This window comes from Schistocerca serialis, chromosome 2 (genome assembly GCF_023864345.2).
Source record: "Schistocerca serialis cubense isolate TAMUIC-IGC-003099 chromosome 2, iqSchSeri2.2, whole genome shotgun sequence".
In the NCBI taxonomy this organism is placed as follows: domain Eukaryota; kingdom Metazoa; phylum Arthropoda; class Insecta; order Orthoptera; family Acrididae; genus Schistocerca; species Schistocerca serialis.
Window position 1 is genome coordinate 308,321,305 of NC_064639.1, and position 18,537 is coordinate 308,339,841.

At 43.7% G+C, this 18,537-nt stretch overlaps 1 protein-coding gene across 1 annotated transcript in view; it reads right to left on the reverse strand.

Moving 5' to 3' along the window:
• Positions 1 to 18,537, reverse strand: part of LOC126455930 (trypsin-1-like) — a 69,036-nt gene that overhangs the window by 25,480 nt on the left and 25,019 nt on the right. The window contains exons 2-3 of the mRNA XM_050091689.1: positions 13,216 to 13,301; positions 8,495 to 8,607 (exon numbers count right to left, since the gene is read on the reverse strand). Of these exons, the coding sequence (XP_049947646.1) occupies positions 8,495 to 8,607; positions 13,216 to 13,301 (199 nt within the window). The remainder of the gene's footprint in view (positions 1 to 8,494; positions 8,608 to 13,215; positions 13,302 to 18,537) is intronic.

The following is an 18,537-nucleotide window of genomic DNA, read 5'->3' on the forward strand; positions in this document are numbered from 1 at the left end:
GGGCCGTAATGTGTAATAGGCAGACATCTATACAGTCCATCACACAGGAATTCCAGACTGCATCAGGATCGACTGCTAGTACTGTGACAGTTAGGCGGGAGGTGAAAAAACTTGGATTTCATAGTCGAGCGGCTGCTCATATGCCACACAGCACGCCGGCAAATGCCAAACGATGCCTCGCTTGGTGTAAGGAGCGTAAACATTGGACGATTGAACAGGGAAAAACGTTGTGTGGAGTGACGAATCACGGTACACAATGTGGCGATCCGGTGGCTGGGCGTGGGTATAGCGAATGACCGATAACGTTTAGTGCCAACAGTAAATTTCGGAGCGGTGGTGGTGTGGTGTGTTTGTGTTTTTTATGGAGGGGGCTTGCACACCTTGTTGTTTTGCTTGGCACTATCACAGCACAGGCCTACATTGATGTTTTATAGCACCTTCTTGCTTCCCACTGTTGAGAGTAATTCGGGGTTGGCGACTGCATCTTTGAACACGATCGAGCACCTGTCCATAATGAACGGCCTGTGGCGGAGTGGTTACACGACAATAACATCCCTGTAATGGACTGGCCTACACCGAGTCCTGACTCGAAACCTATGGGATGTTTTGGACCGCTGACTTCGTGCCAGGCCTCACCGACCGGCATCGATACCTCTCCTCAGCGCAGCACTCCGAGAAGAATGGGCTGCTATTCCCCAGGAAACCTTCCAGCACCTGATTGAACGTTTGCCTGCGAGTGTGGAAGCTGTCATCAAGGCTAAGGGTGGGCCAACACCATACTGAATTCCAGCATTACCGATGGAGGGCGCCACGAACTTTTAAGTCATTTTCAGATAGGTGTCGGGGTACTTTTGATCACATAGTGTACGTTTTTAACTGAAGCGAGTAATTTGCAGAAATGATGAGTGAGTCACACTTCTCCCTCAACTGTAAATTCGACATATGCTTCTCTGTTTACAGTTCGAAAAAATTTTCCAGATTGCTCTTAATTACATTGTCAAGCCAACTTTGAAAACCACGTCTTTTATTGAGGGAGTTCCTTCGAAGGTTTTTCGTGACAATGGACATGCTGAGTGCGAAGATTGGAAGAATGTGAAAGATGTGGAATCGCCTCCAGAGCCAAACTGCCGAAAACCTGTGTGGAGACGAAGTGTTAATATCACCGGACCATCAAAAGGTGATGTAGGGGAAGATCAGTTTACTTTTTGGCGAAATGTAGGGAGACACAAAGGAGTACCGACCCTACGGTGTATCTTAAAAGATAAGCGAAAGAATGGAAAACATATGTTTCTAGAATTTAGAGAAAAGTTTTCACAGTGTTGACTAGAGTACACATTTTAAAACTATGGATGTAACAGGAATAAAGTGCAGGAGAGAAAGTTTGTTACCACAGTAGTGTCTGGTCAGATTGCACTTAGAAGGACACAAAATAGTCGTAGCAGAAGAGAAGGGAGTGATATCGGGTTGTGGCATATCCACCATGTTGTTAGATTTGTGCATTGGGCAGTCAGTAAACGAAATCAACAAGAAATTATATTAGACATACAAATTAAAATTCGGAAGAAGACACTAAATTTAGTCGCGCGGGATTAGCCAAGCGGTCTGGGGCGCTGCAGTCATGGACAGTGCAGCAGGTCCCGGCAGAGGTTCGAGTCCTCCCTCGGGCATGGGTGTGTGTGTGTTTGTCCTTAGGATAATTTAGGTTAAGTAGTGTTTAAACTTAGGGACTGACGACCTCAGCAGTTAAGTCCCATAACATTTCACACCCATTTGAACATTTTTTCTGAACACTAAATTTTTAAGGTTAGCTGATGACGTTGCAATTGCTTCTGAACAATGGGGCGGCAAAGGACTTGGAAGATCATTCAAACGGAATGGGTACTATCTACAATACAACAGAAGTAGAAAAACTGGAACACTGTCGAATTGAATCATGCTGTGCAGGGGGTTTACGTTAGGAAATGAGTTACTAAAATAGTGGAAGAGTTTTTTTCTTTGACGATAGTCGAAACAGAGACTGCCGATAGTAAGTAAAAGCGTTTCTGGAAAAGAGGAATTTTTAACATTGAATAGTGTGTTAGGGTACCCATTCCCAAGTAAGCACGCAGAACAAAAAATTAGTCATCCCTTTCAGAGAACACTCATTTCGCTTTGGAACGTTGTAGGGGGTGTAGAACTGATGCCTTGGAGTCCCGTGGCCGACCAGCGCTAACAGCAGCTATGTCAGAAAAGTGGTGCCAGCGTGCTTGCCTGTTGTGTGGAATCAGCGCAGTTCAATGAGTCAACATGGAGACGTGACACAAGGGCAGAAAGGAGCTGTGTCGGCACTAGCACTGTTGACATTTTTAAAACAGTCTGGAATCTGATATATCGATATTTAAAAACATATCATTGGATCATCATATATCGATCAAAGTATCCATATATCGAGGAAGAAGTTATCGACGTACTGGGCTAAAAAGTATCGGCTACACACGGTAAATATAATGCCATTTCCAGAGCTGTATATGTAAGTATTGATTTGTTATTAGATACTCTCTACATCAACAAGCTAGGAGCCTGCCTGTTCTCGTTAGGGCAAGAACTGAAAGGAAAACGACGCACTTTCACGCTTGGCGATAACCACTTTGATAAAAATAGTGAGTGCATGTAAGCGGCGCTATATAAGGTGTCCGTAGTTCGGTTTCGTCACATATCGTATTTCTCTGGAACACTTTATGACGATTTGCCTGTTTTTTTATTCCTGCCAACGCCAGCGACCTAGCGGTTATAGTGTCAAAATTGCGTGATGAGGTTAATCGTTGCAATCATGGGCATACCCAGCGAGGGGCAGGGGGGGGGGGGGGGCGGGGCCGCTGCCCCCCCCCCCCACCCTCTAGATGATATTCGCAGTTTTTCACTAGTTTACCGTTTTATTTAATAAGAAATTCTGCATGTTTTCTCGGATTGTACAAGTGCATTCTTGTATTTAAAATGTTTATTAAAAGCAGTTTTTCACTGGTTTACTGTTTTATTTAATAAGAAGTGCTGTATGTTGTCTCGAGTCATTGTTTCCTGAGACTAGTACGATCTGCCCCCCCCCCCATCCCCTCCCCCGCCGGCCGGGGTGGCCGAGCGGTTCTAGGCGCAGCAGTCTGGAACCGCGCGACCGCTACGGTCGCAGGTTCGAATCCTGCCTCGGGCATGGATGTGTGTGATGTCCTTAGGTTAGTTAGGTTTAAGTAGTTCTAAGTTCTAGGGGACTGATGACCTCAGAAGTTAAGTCCCATAGTGCTCAGAGCCATTTGAACCCCCCCTCCCCCCCCCCCCCCCCAGTTCGGATCCTGGGTACGCCCTTGGTTGCAATTTCTGTTGGTAACTCACCGCAAAGACCAATCTTGTCATTTAGGTTTTTGTTCTTCATTTTCAGCAACTGTTTTTTGAAGAATGTTGATGTGAAGAAATAACACACTAATCGTGCTTTTTTTTAACGTAACGGTCGTGCTATTCTTGTTATTCCGTACACAACACCACTACCTCCCCCCCCCCCCGCCCCCCGCCACCATGCAACTGGATTTCTTCTTTGTGCCACCTATACTTACTTCACACAGTCAAAGAGAAAGACTGGACGTGATGAAATTTAAAAAAATAGTAACTCCCGTGGAAGTAAAATTGTGTTATACTACAATTGAAAATATTTACCGAAAATTGCCAAAAGAAATATAAAATAAAAATATAGGTGCTCGACACCAGAATTTCGAAGTCTACCGAAAGAGACACCATTGATATACTATTTGGAAAAAATAACGATATACCTTTGTATCGATATCTTATCAACAGCCCTAGTCTGGACGTGGCCATGGCTACACCGTGAATGAAGCTGCACAATTTGTTGACGCACCGACGCGGATAGAGCAAAGTGCCTATAATGGACAGTATACTGTTTGCAGCCGCCGTGTAATACAGTGAAGATCAGTGGTGGTAAAAAAGATCCTAACCAACAGGGACCGGATATGAGTGTTATGCCTTGTTAGTAACGATCAGTTCGAAACCAGAGAGGAATTTCTACTCTTAGTAAATACAGATCAGTCGCAACCACTTTCCAAACGAACACTGCGAATGGAACCGGACGCAGTGGACGTTTCTCGACGAGTATTACCGTTCAGTGGTTTTGGTAAAGTGCAACTATGTTTATGGCTCATCTTGAACAAAAGTGAGGGTCTGATGATATGATAGGTATAGCCTATTTGGTAATGGAGGGAAGAATGGAGGGCAAAATTACAAAGAAAGTGCACAGCTTGACTACAGTGAGTAGGTACAACAGGATGTAGGTTACAGGAGTTGTGTACAGATGAAGAGTTTTGCAGAGGATAGAGTGACGCGGAGAGCTTCTTTACAGCAGTTTTCGAACTGAAGACGACAACAACAATAAAAACGACAACGATGACAATGAGGGGATAAGTACTGCTATCTTACAGTACAGCATGATGTTTCTTGAATAAAACCGAATACATTGCTTACTAAATTTCCTTATTTATTCCATAGTTTCGGCTACTGTCACCATCACATATTGGTGTTAAAAATACGGATACCTTTTTCGTATGTGATAATGGTAGCAGTAGCCGAAACGGCGTAATAAGTAAAGAAGTTTATTAAGATATTCACAACGATCGCTGAATCATAAACGAAATTTATTTCCTTTACTAACAACGTGATATATTCTTCTTTCCATATATATTTCTTACACATATACAAGACGTCTGGGTTGTCAGTACCAAATGTTTCCAACTGTTATCTCATTTATGGGAAGCAATTCGTAGTACATGGCCATGTATTAAACGTCTAGACGCATATAGCTATTTTAGGTTGACGGTCAGAAACTTTTGCATAGTGTGTTGCGTTTCAATGTCTCAACCACTTATTTTATTTTCATTTTTGTCAACAAAATTAGACATGAACTAGTTTATACTCTGCAGCAGCTAACTGGTCATGAGAATGCAGACGCACAAATAATCGTGCGCTGGTTGTTGTGATCTTCATTTAGAAAGTGTACAGCACATAGCACATGTATTTAACGTGTCACGTAGAGTGTGTATGTGGTACGGTACACAGCTACTCACGATCATCTTGTCTGACGTTTCGTTTTGATTTATCTACTTTTTTTTTTCTTTTTGTGGTTGTACTGATGTAAGGAACTACTGAACTTCGGTGGCCTTTTTACCGAGAAATTCGTTCAGTTTGTCACAACCCCTATATTTGTGACTGTACTGCAACAATAATATCTATAAACATAGCCCTAAACAAAAGAATTAGATTAAGAATGTTATTCGTGTATATAAGGCAAACATCTTTATTAACTTCTCGCTGGCGACAAAACGCTTGAGAAGTTTCGATTCAGTCTCAACTGATAGCAATTCATTTGTGTTAGTGTTGAAACCAACTTTTTTTTTTTTTTTTTTAACGCACCTTGCACTAACATATCCCGTTCTTTACAAGCACGTTCACGAGTATCATTTATCATGTTGTTGTCCACAAAAACTGTGATTTTGAAGAAATATGCCGAAGCCACAGACTGGTAGTTTCGGGGCTTCGGACTATACGATTAAGGGGGGAATCAGGAAACAGCACTTACATATGTAGTTGAAGATACTCTTCATGCGTACAGATGTTTCAGGATCTTGTTTCGGATAATGGATTCGAAGCAGTGGTAATGTGCTGTTACAGATTTATTAACAGAGAAGAGTGGCAGAAGTCTATAGAACTGTGTGAAGATGATTCGACTCACAACAGTTATATGCGCGGGGTATGAAGTCTACAGGGAAATAAAGCGATATTATTGAAAAACAATGTCGTGGGTGTCATAATCTGCGACCACTGATGAAAATCGCCAGTGAGTGGAGCAGATGAGCGTAGATAGATGTGTCAGAATCCGTGAGCATGACACTCTGCCAGCTGTGGTCTCGAGACCATAAGGAAGACAGTGGGACCCGTGATGTTTTGGAAACTGTGACACCTCCACAGTTGGCACTTAGTTTGAAGAGCAGTATTATGAACTGATGTCGTTGTCTTTCATGGCGAGTTGAACTTTTGGAAACGTAACTGGAAAGGGGAGGGGGAGAAGGAGGAAGAACGGAGGGTACACTCATCGATATGTCATGCCATTTCAACGGATACGAACTAACTCGGCTGGAAACTTCATTTAAGTTTAACATCAATTAAGGTGTCAGGGAACGAAATTTTTGCGTAACTCTATGATCTGAAAAAACGAGTCAATAGATGAAAGGGCATCATACCACATCTTCAAAACCTAAGAAGTTGTGAGCAAGCAATAAGAGCAGAAACTTTGTTAATTTATACATGGTAATGGTGGCGTAGCCTCGCTGTGGATTAAGATACTAGACGAAATACAGCAATCAGTCAGCTGCTTTTTCCTGTGATGATCAGGGTATCATCGCCCTTGATTTTATGGACTGCAGTCGTACTGTCAACGGCGTTTGGTTCATTGAGACGTTCCAGAACACTATAGAAGCCATTCGGAGGAAGACACATTGCATGAATCTGAAAACGATGTAGAATCCCATTGATAATCACTGCCATAAATCAATTTCGTGACAAATCAAATGATGGGACAATTGGACTGAACAGTGAAACCCCACCCAACTTACGACATGGAGCTGGTGTTCTCTGAGCGCTGTTTGCTCCAGATTAACGACAGTTGCCGGTTACAACAACATAATGGCATAGACGACAGAGGCTATAAAGATTTGCATACGTCAGTGCACATTCTCAAAAGGGGTCTGAGAGTTGGATTCACCAATGAAGCAAGTGCATCGATTTTAATGCAGAATAAATAGTAATTTTATATAGATAAAGAGTCTCTCCAGCAATATGTACGAGAGAGGAGGTTTAGTTCTAAACGTCGTAGAGATACAGCGAGATCCCTGCTGGATTGAATTATGGTGAGACAGAGCTTTCGAAATCAGCGGATTATAAGGCATACCCAGGAACAGATATAGATTGTTATCACAGTTTAGTAAAATGACGAATAGGCTGTAGTTTAAGAGAATCGCCCAGAAGAATGGATGTAGAAAGAAATGGGATAAAGAACTCTGAAAAATGACGATGTGCGGTTGAAGCTCTCTGCGGATGTACATAGTTAGATAATGCATATCACAGTTTGCAGTTGAGTCGTAGGGGAGTGGACATCTCAAAGAAGAGTATTCACAGTAGCTGGAGAGATAGGTACAAGGGAGACAGCTGCGAGAAAACACTGGGTAACGCAAGTAATTCTTCAATTAATCGACGAAAGAGGCAAGTACAGAAATGTTCATGGAAAGACATGAAGTGCGAAAAGTATTGAACAATCAGCACGCATCGAAGTCGCTGACAAGGATAATATAAAGAAGAATGGAAAAGAAAGCTGAAGATGTGTTACAAAACAGTAAGTTTTTCCTTACGAAAGGAAAATGCACTGCGGAGGCAATTCTGACATCCGGCCTGCTAATGGAAGTAAGAGACGTTCATATGAGTTGTCGACATAGAAAAACCGTTAGCCAATGTAAAATATCGCAACGTGTTCGAAATTCCCAGAAACATAGGTGTAAAGCGATATGACTGTAATGTACAGTTTGTACAGGAAACAAGAGGGAACAATAAGAGTGGAAGACGAAGAACGAAGTATTGGAATTAAAAAGGATGTAGGACTTTCTCCCTTGCAGAGCAGTTTATACATAGAAGAAACAGTGAGCGAGTAGGATTAAAATTCGGGTTGAAGGTGAAGCAGTTCTGCTACATACAAAATGAAACATGGCGGACGAAGCAAAGAGGACGTAAAAATGAGCCTAGCACAGAAAAAAGGGGACATTCGTGGCCATAAGAAGCGTACTAGTATCAAACATCGCTCTTAATTTCAGGACGAAATTACTGAGAGTGAGAATTGGGAGCACAGCAGTGTCTAGAAGTGAATCGTGGACTGGGGGAAAACCAGATAAGAAGAGATTCGGGTATTTTGAGAAGCGGTGCTACAGAAGGATGTTTGAAATTATATGGTATTATTGATCCGAAGTCCCAACTGCGGTGTTCGGTCACCTGGTGCAAGTAATTTTGCTTGACGTCAACTGAGCGTTGATGATGATGATGAAATAGTGGTGGGCAAACAAGCACACACTCAGACCCGAGCGGAAAACATCCGCGACCCGCCCACAAATCGAAACCGGAAGACACGTGCTGGAGATTCAGCAACGCTAAACAAAAGACCACGAGCTGCTGGTAGAATGGGCGAAGAAAGAATCATATGGAAAACGGTGACAAAAAGAAGGTACAGGATTATAGGACATGTGTTTAGAGGGGGTAATAATTACCATGGTACTAGTGGCAGGTGTAAGGGTAAAAGCTGCAGGGAAAGACTAAGATTGGTATACATCCAAAAAATAATTGAGAACGAAGCTTGGAAATGGCGAGTAAGTCGTGTCAGAAGACTGGTGACTCGAAAAAGAAAAAAAGTAAGCAGACCTACCGGTACGGATAGAGGCAGTGACCAGCGGTGAGCACGTGACGGGCGTCGATGATGGAACCACCACAAAAGTGGCTGCCGCCGTTGCCGATGATATACTTGCGTTGCAGCGACACCTGGAAGACAGACAAGGAGCTGTCAGTATGGCTGGATGTCGGCTTCAGCTTCTAGTGGTGGCAGCCTGGATGAAGTGAATGTGTATTAAGGTCTTGCGGCGGGGAAGATGTTTATAAGGAGGCTTGGTTTTGTCTGTTAGGTACATGATACACGCAGAAACGAAGAAATGATTACGAGAGAGTGTATCATTGGCAGTACGAATGAGAGGGGAGAATGATTAATTGAGTCCTTCAGTAAATTTCATCAGGTAGTAGCGAATACTCTGTTCATGAACCAACAAGGGGAGGAGGTATACTTTAAAAAAACCAGGAGATAGGGAGATCCAGTTAGGCTACATCATGGTGAGACAGAGATTCCGAAATTAGATATTGGATTGTAAGGGATGTCCAGGAGCAGACATAGAACCAGGTCCCAATTTAGCAATGAGGAAGAGTAGGTTGAAGGTTAAGAGACTGGTGAAGGAGAATCAATGCGAAAAGAAAAGGGATAAGGAAGTAACAAGGAATGAAGACGTAGCCTCAGCTTCTCTAAGGCTATAGATACTATGATAATGAATACCTCAGTAGGCAGTTCAATTGAAGAAGAATAAACATATCTAAATAGGGCAATCACCAAAGTTGTAAAGAAAAACATAAGTACGAGGAAGGTAACTACGAACAAACCGGGGATAACAGAAGAAGTTGATTAACGAAACAGGAGAGTACAAAAACGTTCAAAAATTTAGGAACACAGAAATAAAAGTCACGTAATAATAAAATAAATAGGAATGCAGGGAAGCTAAGGCGAATTGGCTGCATGAAAAATGTGAAGAAATCGAATAATAAACGACTCTCGGAAGGACTGATTCAGAATATAAGAAAGTCAAAGCAATATTCTGTGAAATTGGAAGTTGGGCAGGAACAATGAGAGTGCAATGAGAATTGCACTATTAAATAGAAGGAAATGAGGGGATAGGTGGAAAGAGTACATGAGGGCCTCTGTAATGGGAAATGCGTGTCTCACGACGTGACAGAAGAAGATACACGAGTCGGTAGGGAAGAGAAAGGGAATACAGTATTAGAATCAGAATTTAAATAATTTTTTGGCAACTTAAGATCAAATAAGGCGGAAGGGGTAAACAACATTCCATTGGAATTTCTAAAATCATTGGGGGGAGTGGGAACATAACGGCTATCGACGTAGGTGTGTAGTATGTATGAGACTGGCGATATACCATGAAACTTCCGGAAAAATATCGTCCTCACCTTTCCGAATATTGCAAGAGCCGACAAGAGCGAGAATTATCACACAATCAGCTTAACATCCAGGTTGGTGAGAAGAATAATATACTGAGAATGTGATACATGACGATCAGTCTTGCTTTAGGATAGGAGGCAACGTTGCGATTGATAATGGAAGCAAGACTGAAGAAAAATCAAGACACTTTCATAGGATTTGTCGACCTAGAAAAAGCGTACCGCAATGTAAAATGGTGCAAGATTTTCGATATTCTGAAAAACATAGGGTATAGCTATAGGGAAAGACGGATAATATACCACATGTGCAGCAACATCCAAGAGGGAACAGTAAGACTGGAAGACCAAGAACGAGGTGTTCGGATTAGAACGGATGTTAAGACAGGGTGTAGTCTTTCTCTCTCAAAAATGGCTCTGAGCACTATGGGACTTAACATCTGAGGTCATCAGTCCCCTAGAACTTAGAACTACTTAAACCTAACTAACCTAAGGACATCACACACATCCATGCCCGAGGCAGGATTCGAACCTGCGACCGTAGCAGTCGCGCGGTTCCGGACTGAGCGCCTAGAACCGCTAGACCACCGCGGCCGGCCTTTCTCTCTCACTGTGCAGTATACAGGGTGAGTCACCTAACATTACCGCTGGATATATTTCGTAAACCACATCAAATACTGACGAATCGGTTCCACAGATCGAACGTGAGGAGAGGGGTTAGTGTAACTGGTTAATACAAACCATAAAAAAAATGCACGGAAGTATGTTTTTTAACACAAACCTACGTTTTTTTAAATGGAACCCCGTTAGTTTTGTTAGCACATCTGAACATATAAATCAGTGCCGTTTGTTGCATTGTAAAATGTTAATTATATCCGGAGATATTGTAACCTAAAGTTGACGCTTGAGTACCACTCCTCCGCTGTTCGATCGTGTGTATCGGAGAGCACCGAATTACGTAGGGATCCAAAGGGAACGGTGATGGACCTTAGGTACAGAAGAGACTGGAACAGCACATTACGTCCACATGCTAACACCTTTTTATTGATCTTTTTCACTGACGCACATGTACATTACCATGAGGGGTGAGGCACACATACACACGTGGTTTTCGTTTTCAATTACGGAGTGGAATAGAGTGTGTCCCGACATGTCAGGCCAATAGATGTTCAATGTGGTGGCCATCATTTGCTGCACACAATTGCAATCTCTGGCGTAATGAATGTGTACACGCTGCAGTACATCTGGTGTAATGTCGCCGCAGGCTGCCACAAAACGTTGTTTCATATCCTCTGGGGTTGTAGGCACATCATTGTACACATTCTCCTTTAACGTACCCCACAGAAAGAAGTCCAGAGGTGTAAGATCAGGAGAACGGGCTGGCCAATTTATGCGTCCTCCACGTCCTATGAAACGCCCGTCGAACATCCTGTCAAGGGTCAGCCTAGTGTTAATTGCGGAATGTGCAGGTGCACCATCGTGCTGATACCACATACGTCGACGCGTTTGCAGTGGGACATTTTCGAGCAACGTTGGCAGATCATTCTGCCGACCGCGGTGGCCGTGCGGTTCTAGGCGCCCCAGTCCGGAGCCGCGCTGTTGCTACGGTCGCAGGTTCGAATCCTGTCTCGGGCATGGGTGTGTGTGCTGTCCTTAGGTTGGTTAGGTTTAAGTAGTTCTAAGTTCTAGGGGACTGATGACCACAGCAGTTGAGTCCCATAGTGCTCAGAGCCATTTGAACCATTTTTTGGCAGATCATTCTGTAGAAACACGATGTATGTTGCAGATGTTTGGGCCCCTGAAATGAAGTGAGGACCAATGAGGTGGTCGCCAATGATTCCGCACCATACATTTACAGTCCACGGTTGCTGTCGCTCTACCTGTCTGAGCCAGCGAGGATTGTCCACGGACCTGTAATGCATGTTCCGTAGATACTGCTCCGTGGTTTGTGAAACCCGCTTCATCGGTAAACAGGTAGAACTGCAACGCATTCTCTGTTAATGCCCATTGACAGAATTGCACTCGATGATTAAAGTCATCACCATGTAATTGATGATGTAGCGACACATGAAACGGGTGAAAGCGGTGACGATGCAGTATGCGCATGACTCTACTTTGACTCAGTCCACCGGCTCTCGCAATGTCCCGTGTACTCATGTGTGGGTTCATGGCAACAGCAGCTAACACACCAACTGCACCCGCTTCTCCTGTGACGGGCCTGTTACGGACCCGTTTGCGTGCTACGACCATACCTGTTGCATACAGTTGGCGGTAGATGTTTTGCAATGTGCGGCACGTTGGATGCTCTCTGTCCGGGTACCGTTCTGCATACACCCTGCAGGCTTCAGCTGCATTTCGTCGACACTCGCCGTAGATGAGTATCATCTCCGCCTTTTCAGGGTTCGAATACACCATGGTCACAGTTCCTACAACACTACACTATCACAGACGTCTGGTAACACGGTGTACTACAGTTGGTCTGCGTGCGGAGACGAATGCAGAATAACAATATCAGCAAGCGCTACATGCGGACACTACGACAGCTAGACCAAACCACAACAGTGCACTGCAGCCACACTCGTAAACACGGTCGTCATCGTAAACATGTCCCTGCAGATGCTGCTCGCCGACCGTGGGCCGTGTTTGTTACAACACGCAACTGAACGTCTGAAGTTTCAAGCGTCAACTTTAGGTTACAATATCTCCGGATGTAATAAACATTTTACAATGCAACAAACGGCACTGATTACGTATTTGTTTATATGTTCAGATGTGCTAACAAAACTAACGTTCGGTCTGTGGAATCGGTTCGTCAGTATTTGATGTGGTTTACGGAATATATCCAGTGGTAACGTTAGGTGACTCACCCTGTATACATCGAAGTAGCACTGACCGAAATAAAATATAGGATATGAGTAGGATTAGCATTCAAGCTGAAAGGATGTCAGTGGTAAGATTTGATGATGACATTGCTATCCTCCGTGAAAGTGAAGAAGAATTAAAGGATCTGCTGAGTGAAATGGATAGCCTAATGCACATAAAATATGGATTGAGAGTTAATCGAAGAAAGACGAAAGTAATGAGAAGTAGCAGAAATGAGAACAGCGAAAAACTTATCGTCAGAATTGGGGATAACGAAGTGGCCGAAATTAAGGAATTCTGCTACGGTGGAAGCAAAATAAGCCATGATGGACGGAGCAAGAAGGAAATAAAGAGTGCACTAGCACTGACAAAAAGGGCACTCCTGTCCGAGAGAAGTCTACTAGTTATCAAATATAGGCATTAATTTGAGGAAGAAGTTTATGAGGAAAAAAGGAAAACGCTATGGAAACCCTCAGAACTAGCTCTAGCGGAAAAAAGAGGAGTGTGACTTACCTGGTAGGGGAACTCCAGGATGGAGGCATTTCTTCCCCCTATGATGCGGCCGGCGAGGGTTTGGAAGCTGCGGTTACGTCCCCATCCTGCAACACAAGACAGCAGAATCACGGCACCCAGACAGGTAGCCAACACGTCGAAGAAGGTCATCAACGTAGAACACGATACGACGGTTTGACGGCCGCACAGAGTTCACGGTTGTCGCTAGGAAGAATTGTCGTTTACGAGGGTTGACCAGAAAGTAAGTTCCGATAGGTCGCGAATTGGACACCACAGTGAAAACCCGATGAAGCTTTGCGCAGATGTGTTGGGTCGTGTCTCTAGTATGACCGCCGATCGCATCAAGACGCTCTTTTAAGTTGTTAGCGCACTGTGAGCGAGTAGAGGTGCCTAGAACAACGATGTCTGCCGCCTAGTAGGAGCGCCCGCTGAGAGGCGTCGCCTTAATGAATGCAGCCCACCCAACACAACTGCCACGCACATCCTTCTTCATGGCAATTCTCCGCCGCACTCTGCAGGGGCAGTGAAGGTGCTCCTGCAGCCTTTTCGATGGAAAGTGTTCGATCATCCACAACACAGCCCTAATTGGCTCGTCCTAAGTATCATCTCTGTTCACATGAAACGCTGGATACGAAGACAACAGTCGGTCGCAGGCTACGCGCTGTAGATCAGCGTAGAGAATTATCGGAAAGCACAGGCGGCTGCCTTCTATGACGATGGTGTTGGAAATGTGATATGACGCTCCGACAAATGGCTAAGTCGGAGCGGCGACTATGTAGAGATGTATTTGGAAAGTGTAGCTAACCATTGCAAATAAAATGTTTCTGATTTTCACTGCGGTTTCCATTTAGCGACGATCGGAACTTACTTTCTGGACAACCCTCGTATTTTCCAGTTTATTTCGAGAAAAGTAGTTTTTCATGTATAATCGATATTAATTGTTTAAAATTTACGAGGGCTATTCACAAACCAATTCCCGTATTCATACAGCACATGAAGTAGTGGCGTTCAACGGAGCACTGTCTACACTTACTCAAGCAGTAGACACTCGTCCTCAGAGCAGTAATAGCAAGAAAGCCTCGTTATTCTCGTTCACATATACTAATCATTCAAAGTGAGTATTGTATTTGAGAATTGCACCAAATGTGAAATCCATTCTGAAAGAAGATTTCTAGTGGTAAAAAACTCAAAGCTACTGTCGCTCGTACTGAAATTTGTGCTATTTAGGAACCGAATGTTAGGAATGAAAATTTTATAGGGCAGTAGTATTGTTTGTTTAGAAGTGGAAGGTGGAATATTCATAATGATGAGAGAACTCATCATTCATCTGTTGTCATACTTTATCTACTTAAAAGTATCCAGACATCAATCTGTAATGCGGAATCAGCCACTTGATGTTACGAGAGGCGAACGCGCCAATGTAAAATGAGGTGGAATATGTTGCAAGTAGATAAGAAGGAACAGCAGAATGGGTCGATCTGGAGAACTCAGTGATCCCGAACGTGGACTAGTTATCAGAAGTCACGTGAGTAACAAATCTGTCAGTGACGTATCGACCCTTCCAAATTTGCCGAAGCAGACTGTTTGTGAATGTGAAATGGAAACGCGAAGGAATGTGGCAGACATCATGTAGGTTTACTGAAGGACGGGGACCGTCGAGCATTACTGAGGCTGAATGAAAAAAAAAGGAGTTAAAATGAAAAGGGTACAATGACCGAGTAATACCTAATAAGCCACACTGTATTCAATCCCAATCGATGCTTCAGATGGTGTAAAGGGTGATTCCACTGCAAAGTTGATGAGTGGACGTGAGTGATCAGACTGATGAATCACGCTACATTCTGTGACAATAAAATGGAATGCCTGGCTAACGTTACCTGCCATCACGTGTAGTGCCAACAGCGAGCTACGGAGGATGTGGTGGTACTGTGTAATAAGTGTTTCTCGTGGCTAGGGGCGGTCCGCTTATTGCGCTTAAGAAAACGCAAAATGCGGAAGAATATGAGCAAATTTTGTAGTATTACTACTGCGTGCAGTAGAGGAACACTTCGGAGATGGTGACTGATTGTATTAGCACGATGATACAGCATCTAATAAAGCGGTATCTGTGAGGAAGTGTTCTGTGGACAGTGACATTCCTACAATGGATTGGCCTGCCCAGAGTTCCGGCTTGAACCCAATGGAACACCTTCGGAATGAGACAGAACGTGCATTTCGCTCCAGACGCCAGCGTCCAAAAGAGTAATGATTTTGGTCGCTGGTGCCTGGAGCGAAATTATTCTTTAAGGTTTCGGATCTTAAAGAAGAATGAGCTACCGTTCCTGCACAGACACTGAGGCACATCACTGAAAGTGCCCCTAGCAGAGTTCAAGCGGTCATAAAAATGAAAAGTGAACACACCCCATATGAATACCCACTAATAAGTATCCCGACGAGAAGTGATAGCTACGTTAAGTCTAGTTACTCAGTAATTGCGGTGAATGATCTGAAAATAGGTGACACTGCCCGAAACCGGTCAATTTGACGTAACAAAGACAGCAGTGGGCAGATGGAAAATAAGTCTATCTGCAATAAATAAGGATCGCGAGTAAAGCTCTGTCGACAAAAATGTCCAGGTCTGATACACAATACGTTGCTTCGTCCTACCTGCATCTCGATAAAAGCCCACGAACGTAGAATTAGCGTAGCAACAAATCATTCTCTCGGCACACACTTCGTTGTTGGAGCAGAATATAAGGTACTTGACAGTCGTGCACAAAGTACACACCATAAGGTGGCTTGCGTAGTATAAATGTGGCTATACGTCTGAAATATTTATATCATCACATCAGTTGCGTCATTTGATCTGCAATCATTATTTTTTGAGTCATCAGTGTTGTGACTGGTTTAGTTGCCCGCCACGAATTCCTCTCCTGTGCCAAACGCTTCATCGCAGAGTACCACTCGCAACCTACGTCCTGAATTATTTACACGGTTTATTCCAATCTCTGTTTACCTCTACAGCTTTTACGCTTTACAGCTCCCTCTGTTGCGACAGAAGTTATTCTGTGATGTCCATCCTGTCCCTTCTTCTTGTCAGTATTTTCCATATATTCTTTTCCTCGCCTGTTCTCCGGAGAACCTCCTCATTTCTTACCTTAACAGTTTTCCCATAGCTTTTCTTATGGTTCTTCCCATAGTCCATGTCTCACTACCATACAATACTGTGCTCCAAACGTACATTCTCAGAAATTTCTCTCTCAAATTAAGGCCTATGTTTGATTTTAGTAGACTTCTCTTGGTCAGGAATGCCATTTTACCATTACTAGTCTGCTTTTGATGCTCCGACCGCCATAGGTTATTTTGCTGGCGGGAATTCCTTAATTTCATCTACCCTGAGATCACCAAGACTGATGTTAAGTTCCTCGCTGTTCTCATTTCTGCTGCTTCTCATTACTTTCGTATTTCTTCGAATTACTCTCAATCATTGTTCTGTAATCATTAAACTGTTCATTCCATTCAACAGATCCTGTAATTCTTCTTCACCTTCATGGAGGATATCAATGTCGTCAGCTTTCACCTCGAATTTTAATCCCACTATCGAAACTTTCTTTTATTTCCGTAATATTTTCTTCGATGTATAGATTGAACAGTAGGAGCGAAAGGCTGCACCCCATACACTCTTTTTATTCCGAGCACTTCGTTCTTGTACCAATTTACATTGTCTAGCGATTTTTCCAGGTCGACAAATCCTATGAACGTGTCTTGCTTTTACTTCAATCTTGCTTCCAGTATTAACCGCAACGTCAGAAATACTTTCATTTACTTTTCCTAAAGCCAAACTGGTCGTAATGTAACACATCCTCAATTTTCTTTATCATTGTTCTATATATTTTTCGTGTCTGCAACTTGGATGCATTAGCTGTTAATCTGATTGTGCAATAATGTCGCACATGTCGGCTAGTGCAATACTGGGAATAGTGCGGATGACACTTTTCCGAAAGTCAGATGGTATATCACCATTCTATACACCAACGTGAATCGTTGTTTTGTTGCCATTTCCCTCAATGATTTTAGAAATTCCGATGGAATGTGATCTATCCTTGCTGTGTTATTCGATTGTAAGTCTTCCAAATCTCTTTTAAATTCTAATACTTGATCCCCTATCTCTTCTATATCGACTCCTTTTTCATCTCCTATCAAGTCATCAGACGAGTCTTCCGCATCGTAGAGATCTTCAATGTACTCTTTTGATCTACCTTCTCTCTCCTTTGCAGTTAGCAAAGGAATTCCTATTAGATTCTTAATGTTATCACCTTTGCTTTTAATTTCGCCGAAGTGCCTGTTGACTTTTCTATATGCTGTGTCAGTCCTTCCGACAACCATCGATTTCTTGACCTTTTTACCGTTTCGCCTTAGATTCCCTGCATTTCCTATTTATTTCATTCCCAAGTGACTTGTATTTCTGTATTCCTGAATTTCCCCGAACATTATTGTACTTCCTTTTCTCATCGCTCAACTGAAGTATTTCTTGTGTTACCCATGATTTCTTCGCAGTTACCCGCATGAACCATGGACCTAGCCGTTGGTGGGGAGGCTTGGGTGCCTCAGCGATACAGATAGCCGTACCGTAGGTGCAACCACAACGGAGGGGTATCTGTTGAGAGACCTATTAGTTATAGGGAGCTCCAACGTTAGGCGGGTTATGGAGCCCCTCAGGAAAATAGCGGGTAGGTCGGGGAAGAATGCCAGTGTGCACTCGGTGTGCTTGCCGGGGGGTCTCGTCCGTAATGTGGAGGAGGCCCTTCCGGCAGCTATTGAACGCACTGGGTGTGACCGGCTGCATATAGTAGCACATGTCGGAACGAATGACGCCTGCCGCTTGGGTTCTGAGGCCATCCTTGGTTCCTTCCGGCGGCTGGCTGATTTGGTGAAGACAACCAGCATCGCACGCGGAGTGCAAGCTGAGCTTAATATCTGCAGCATAGTGCCCAGAGTCGATCGCGGTCCTCTGGTTTGGAGCCGTGTGGAGGGTCTAAACCAGAGGCTCAGACGACTCTGCGACTATAATGGTTGCAAATTCATCGACCTCCGTTATTGGGTGGAGAACTGTAGGGCCCCCCTAGACAGGTCAGGCGTGCACTACACACCGGAAGCAGCTACTAGGGTAGCAGAGTACGTGTGGCGTGCACACGGGGGTTTTTTAGGTTAGAGGGACCCCCCCTTGGGCGAAACGATAAAATACCTGACGGCTTACCAGAGAGGACATTATCATCGTTGATAAAGAATGTCCGTCCTCAGAGACCAAAAACAGGAAAAGTTAACGTAATATTGGTAAACTGC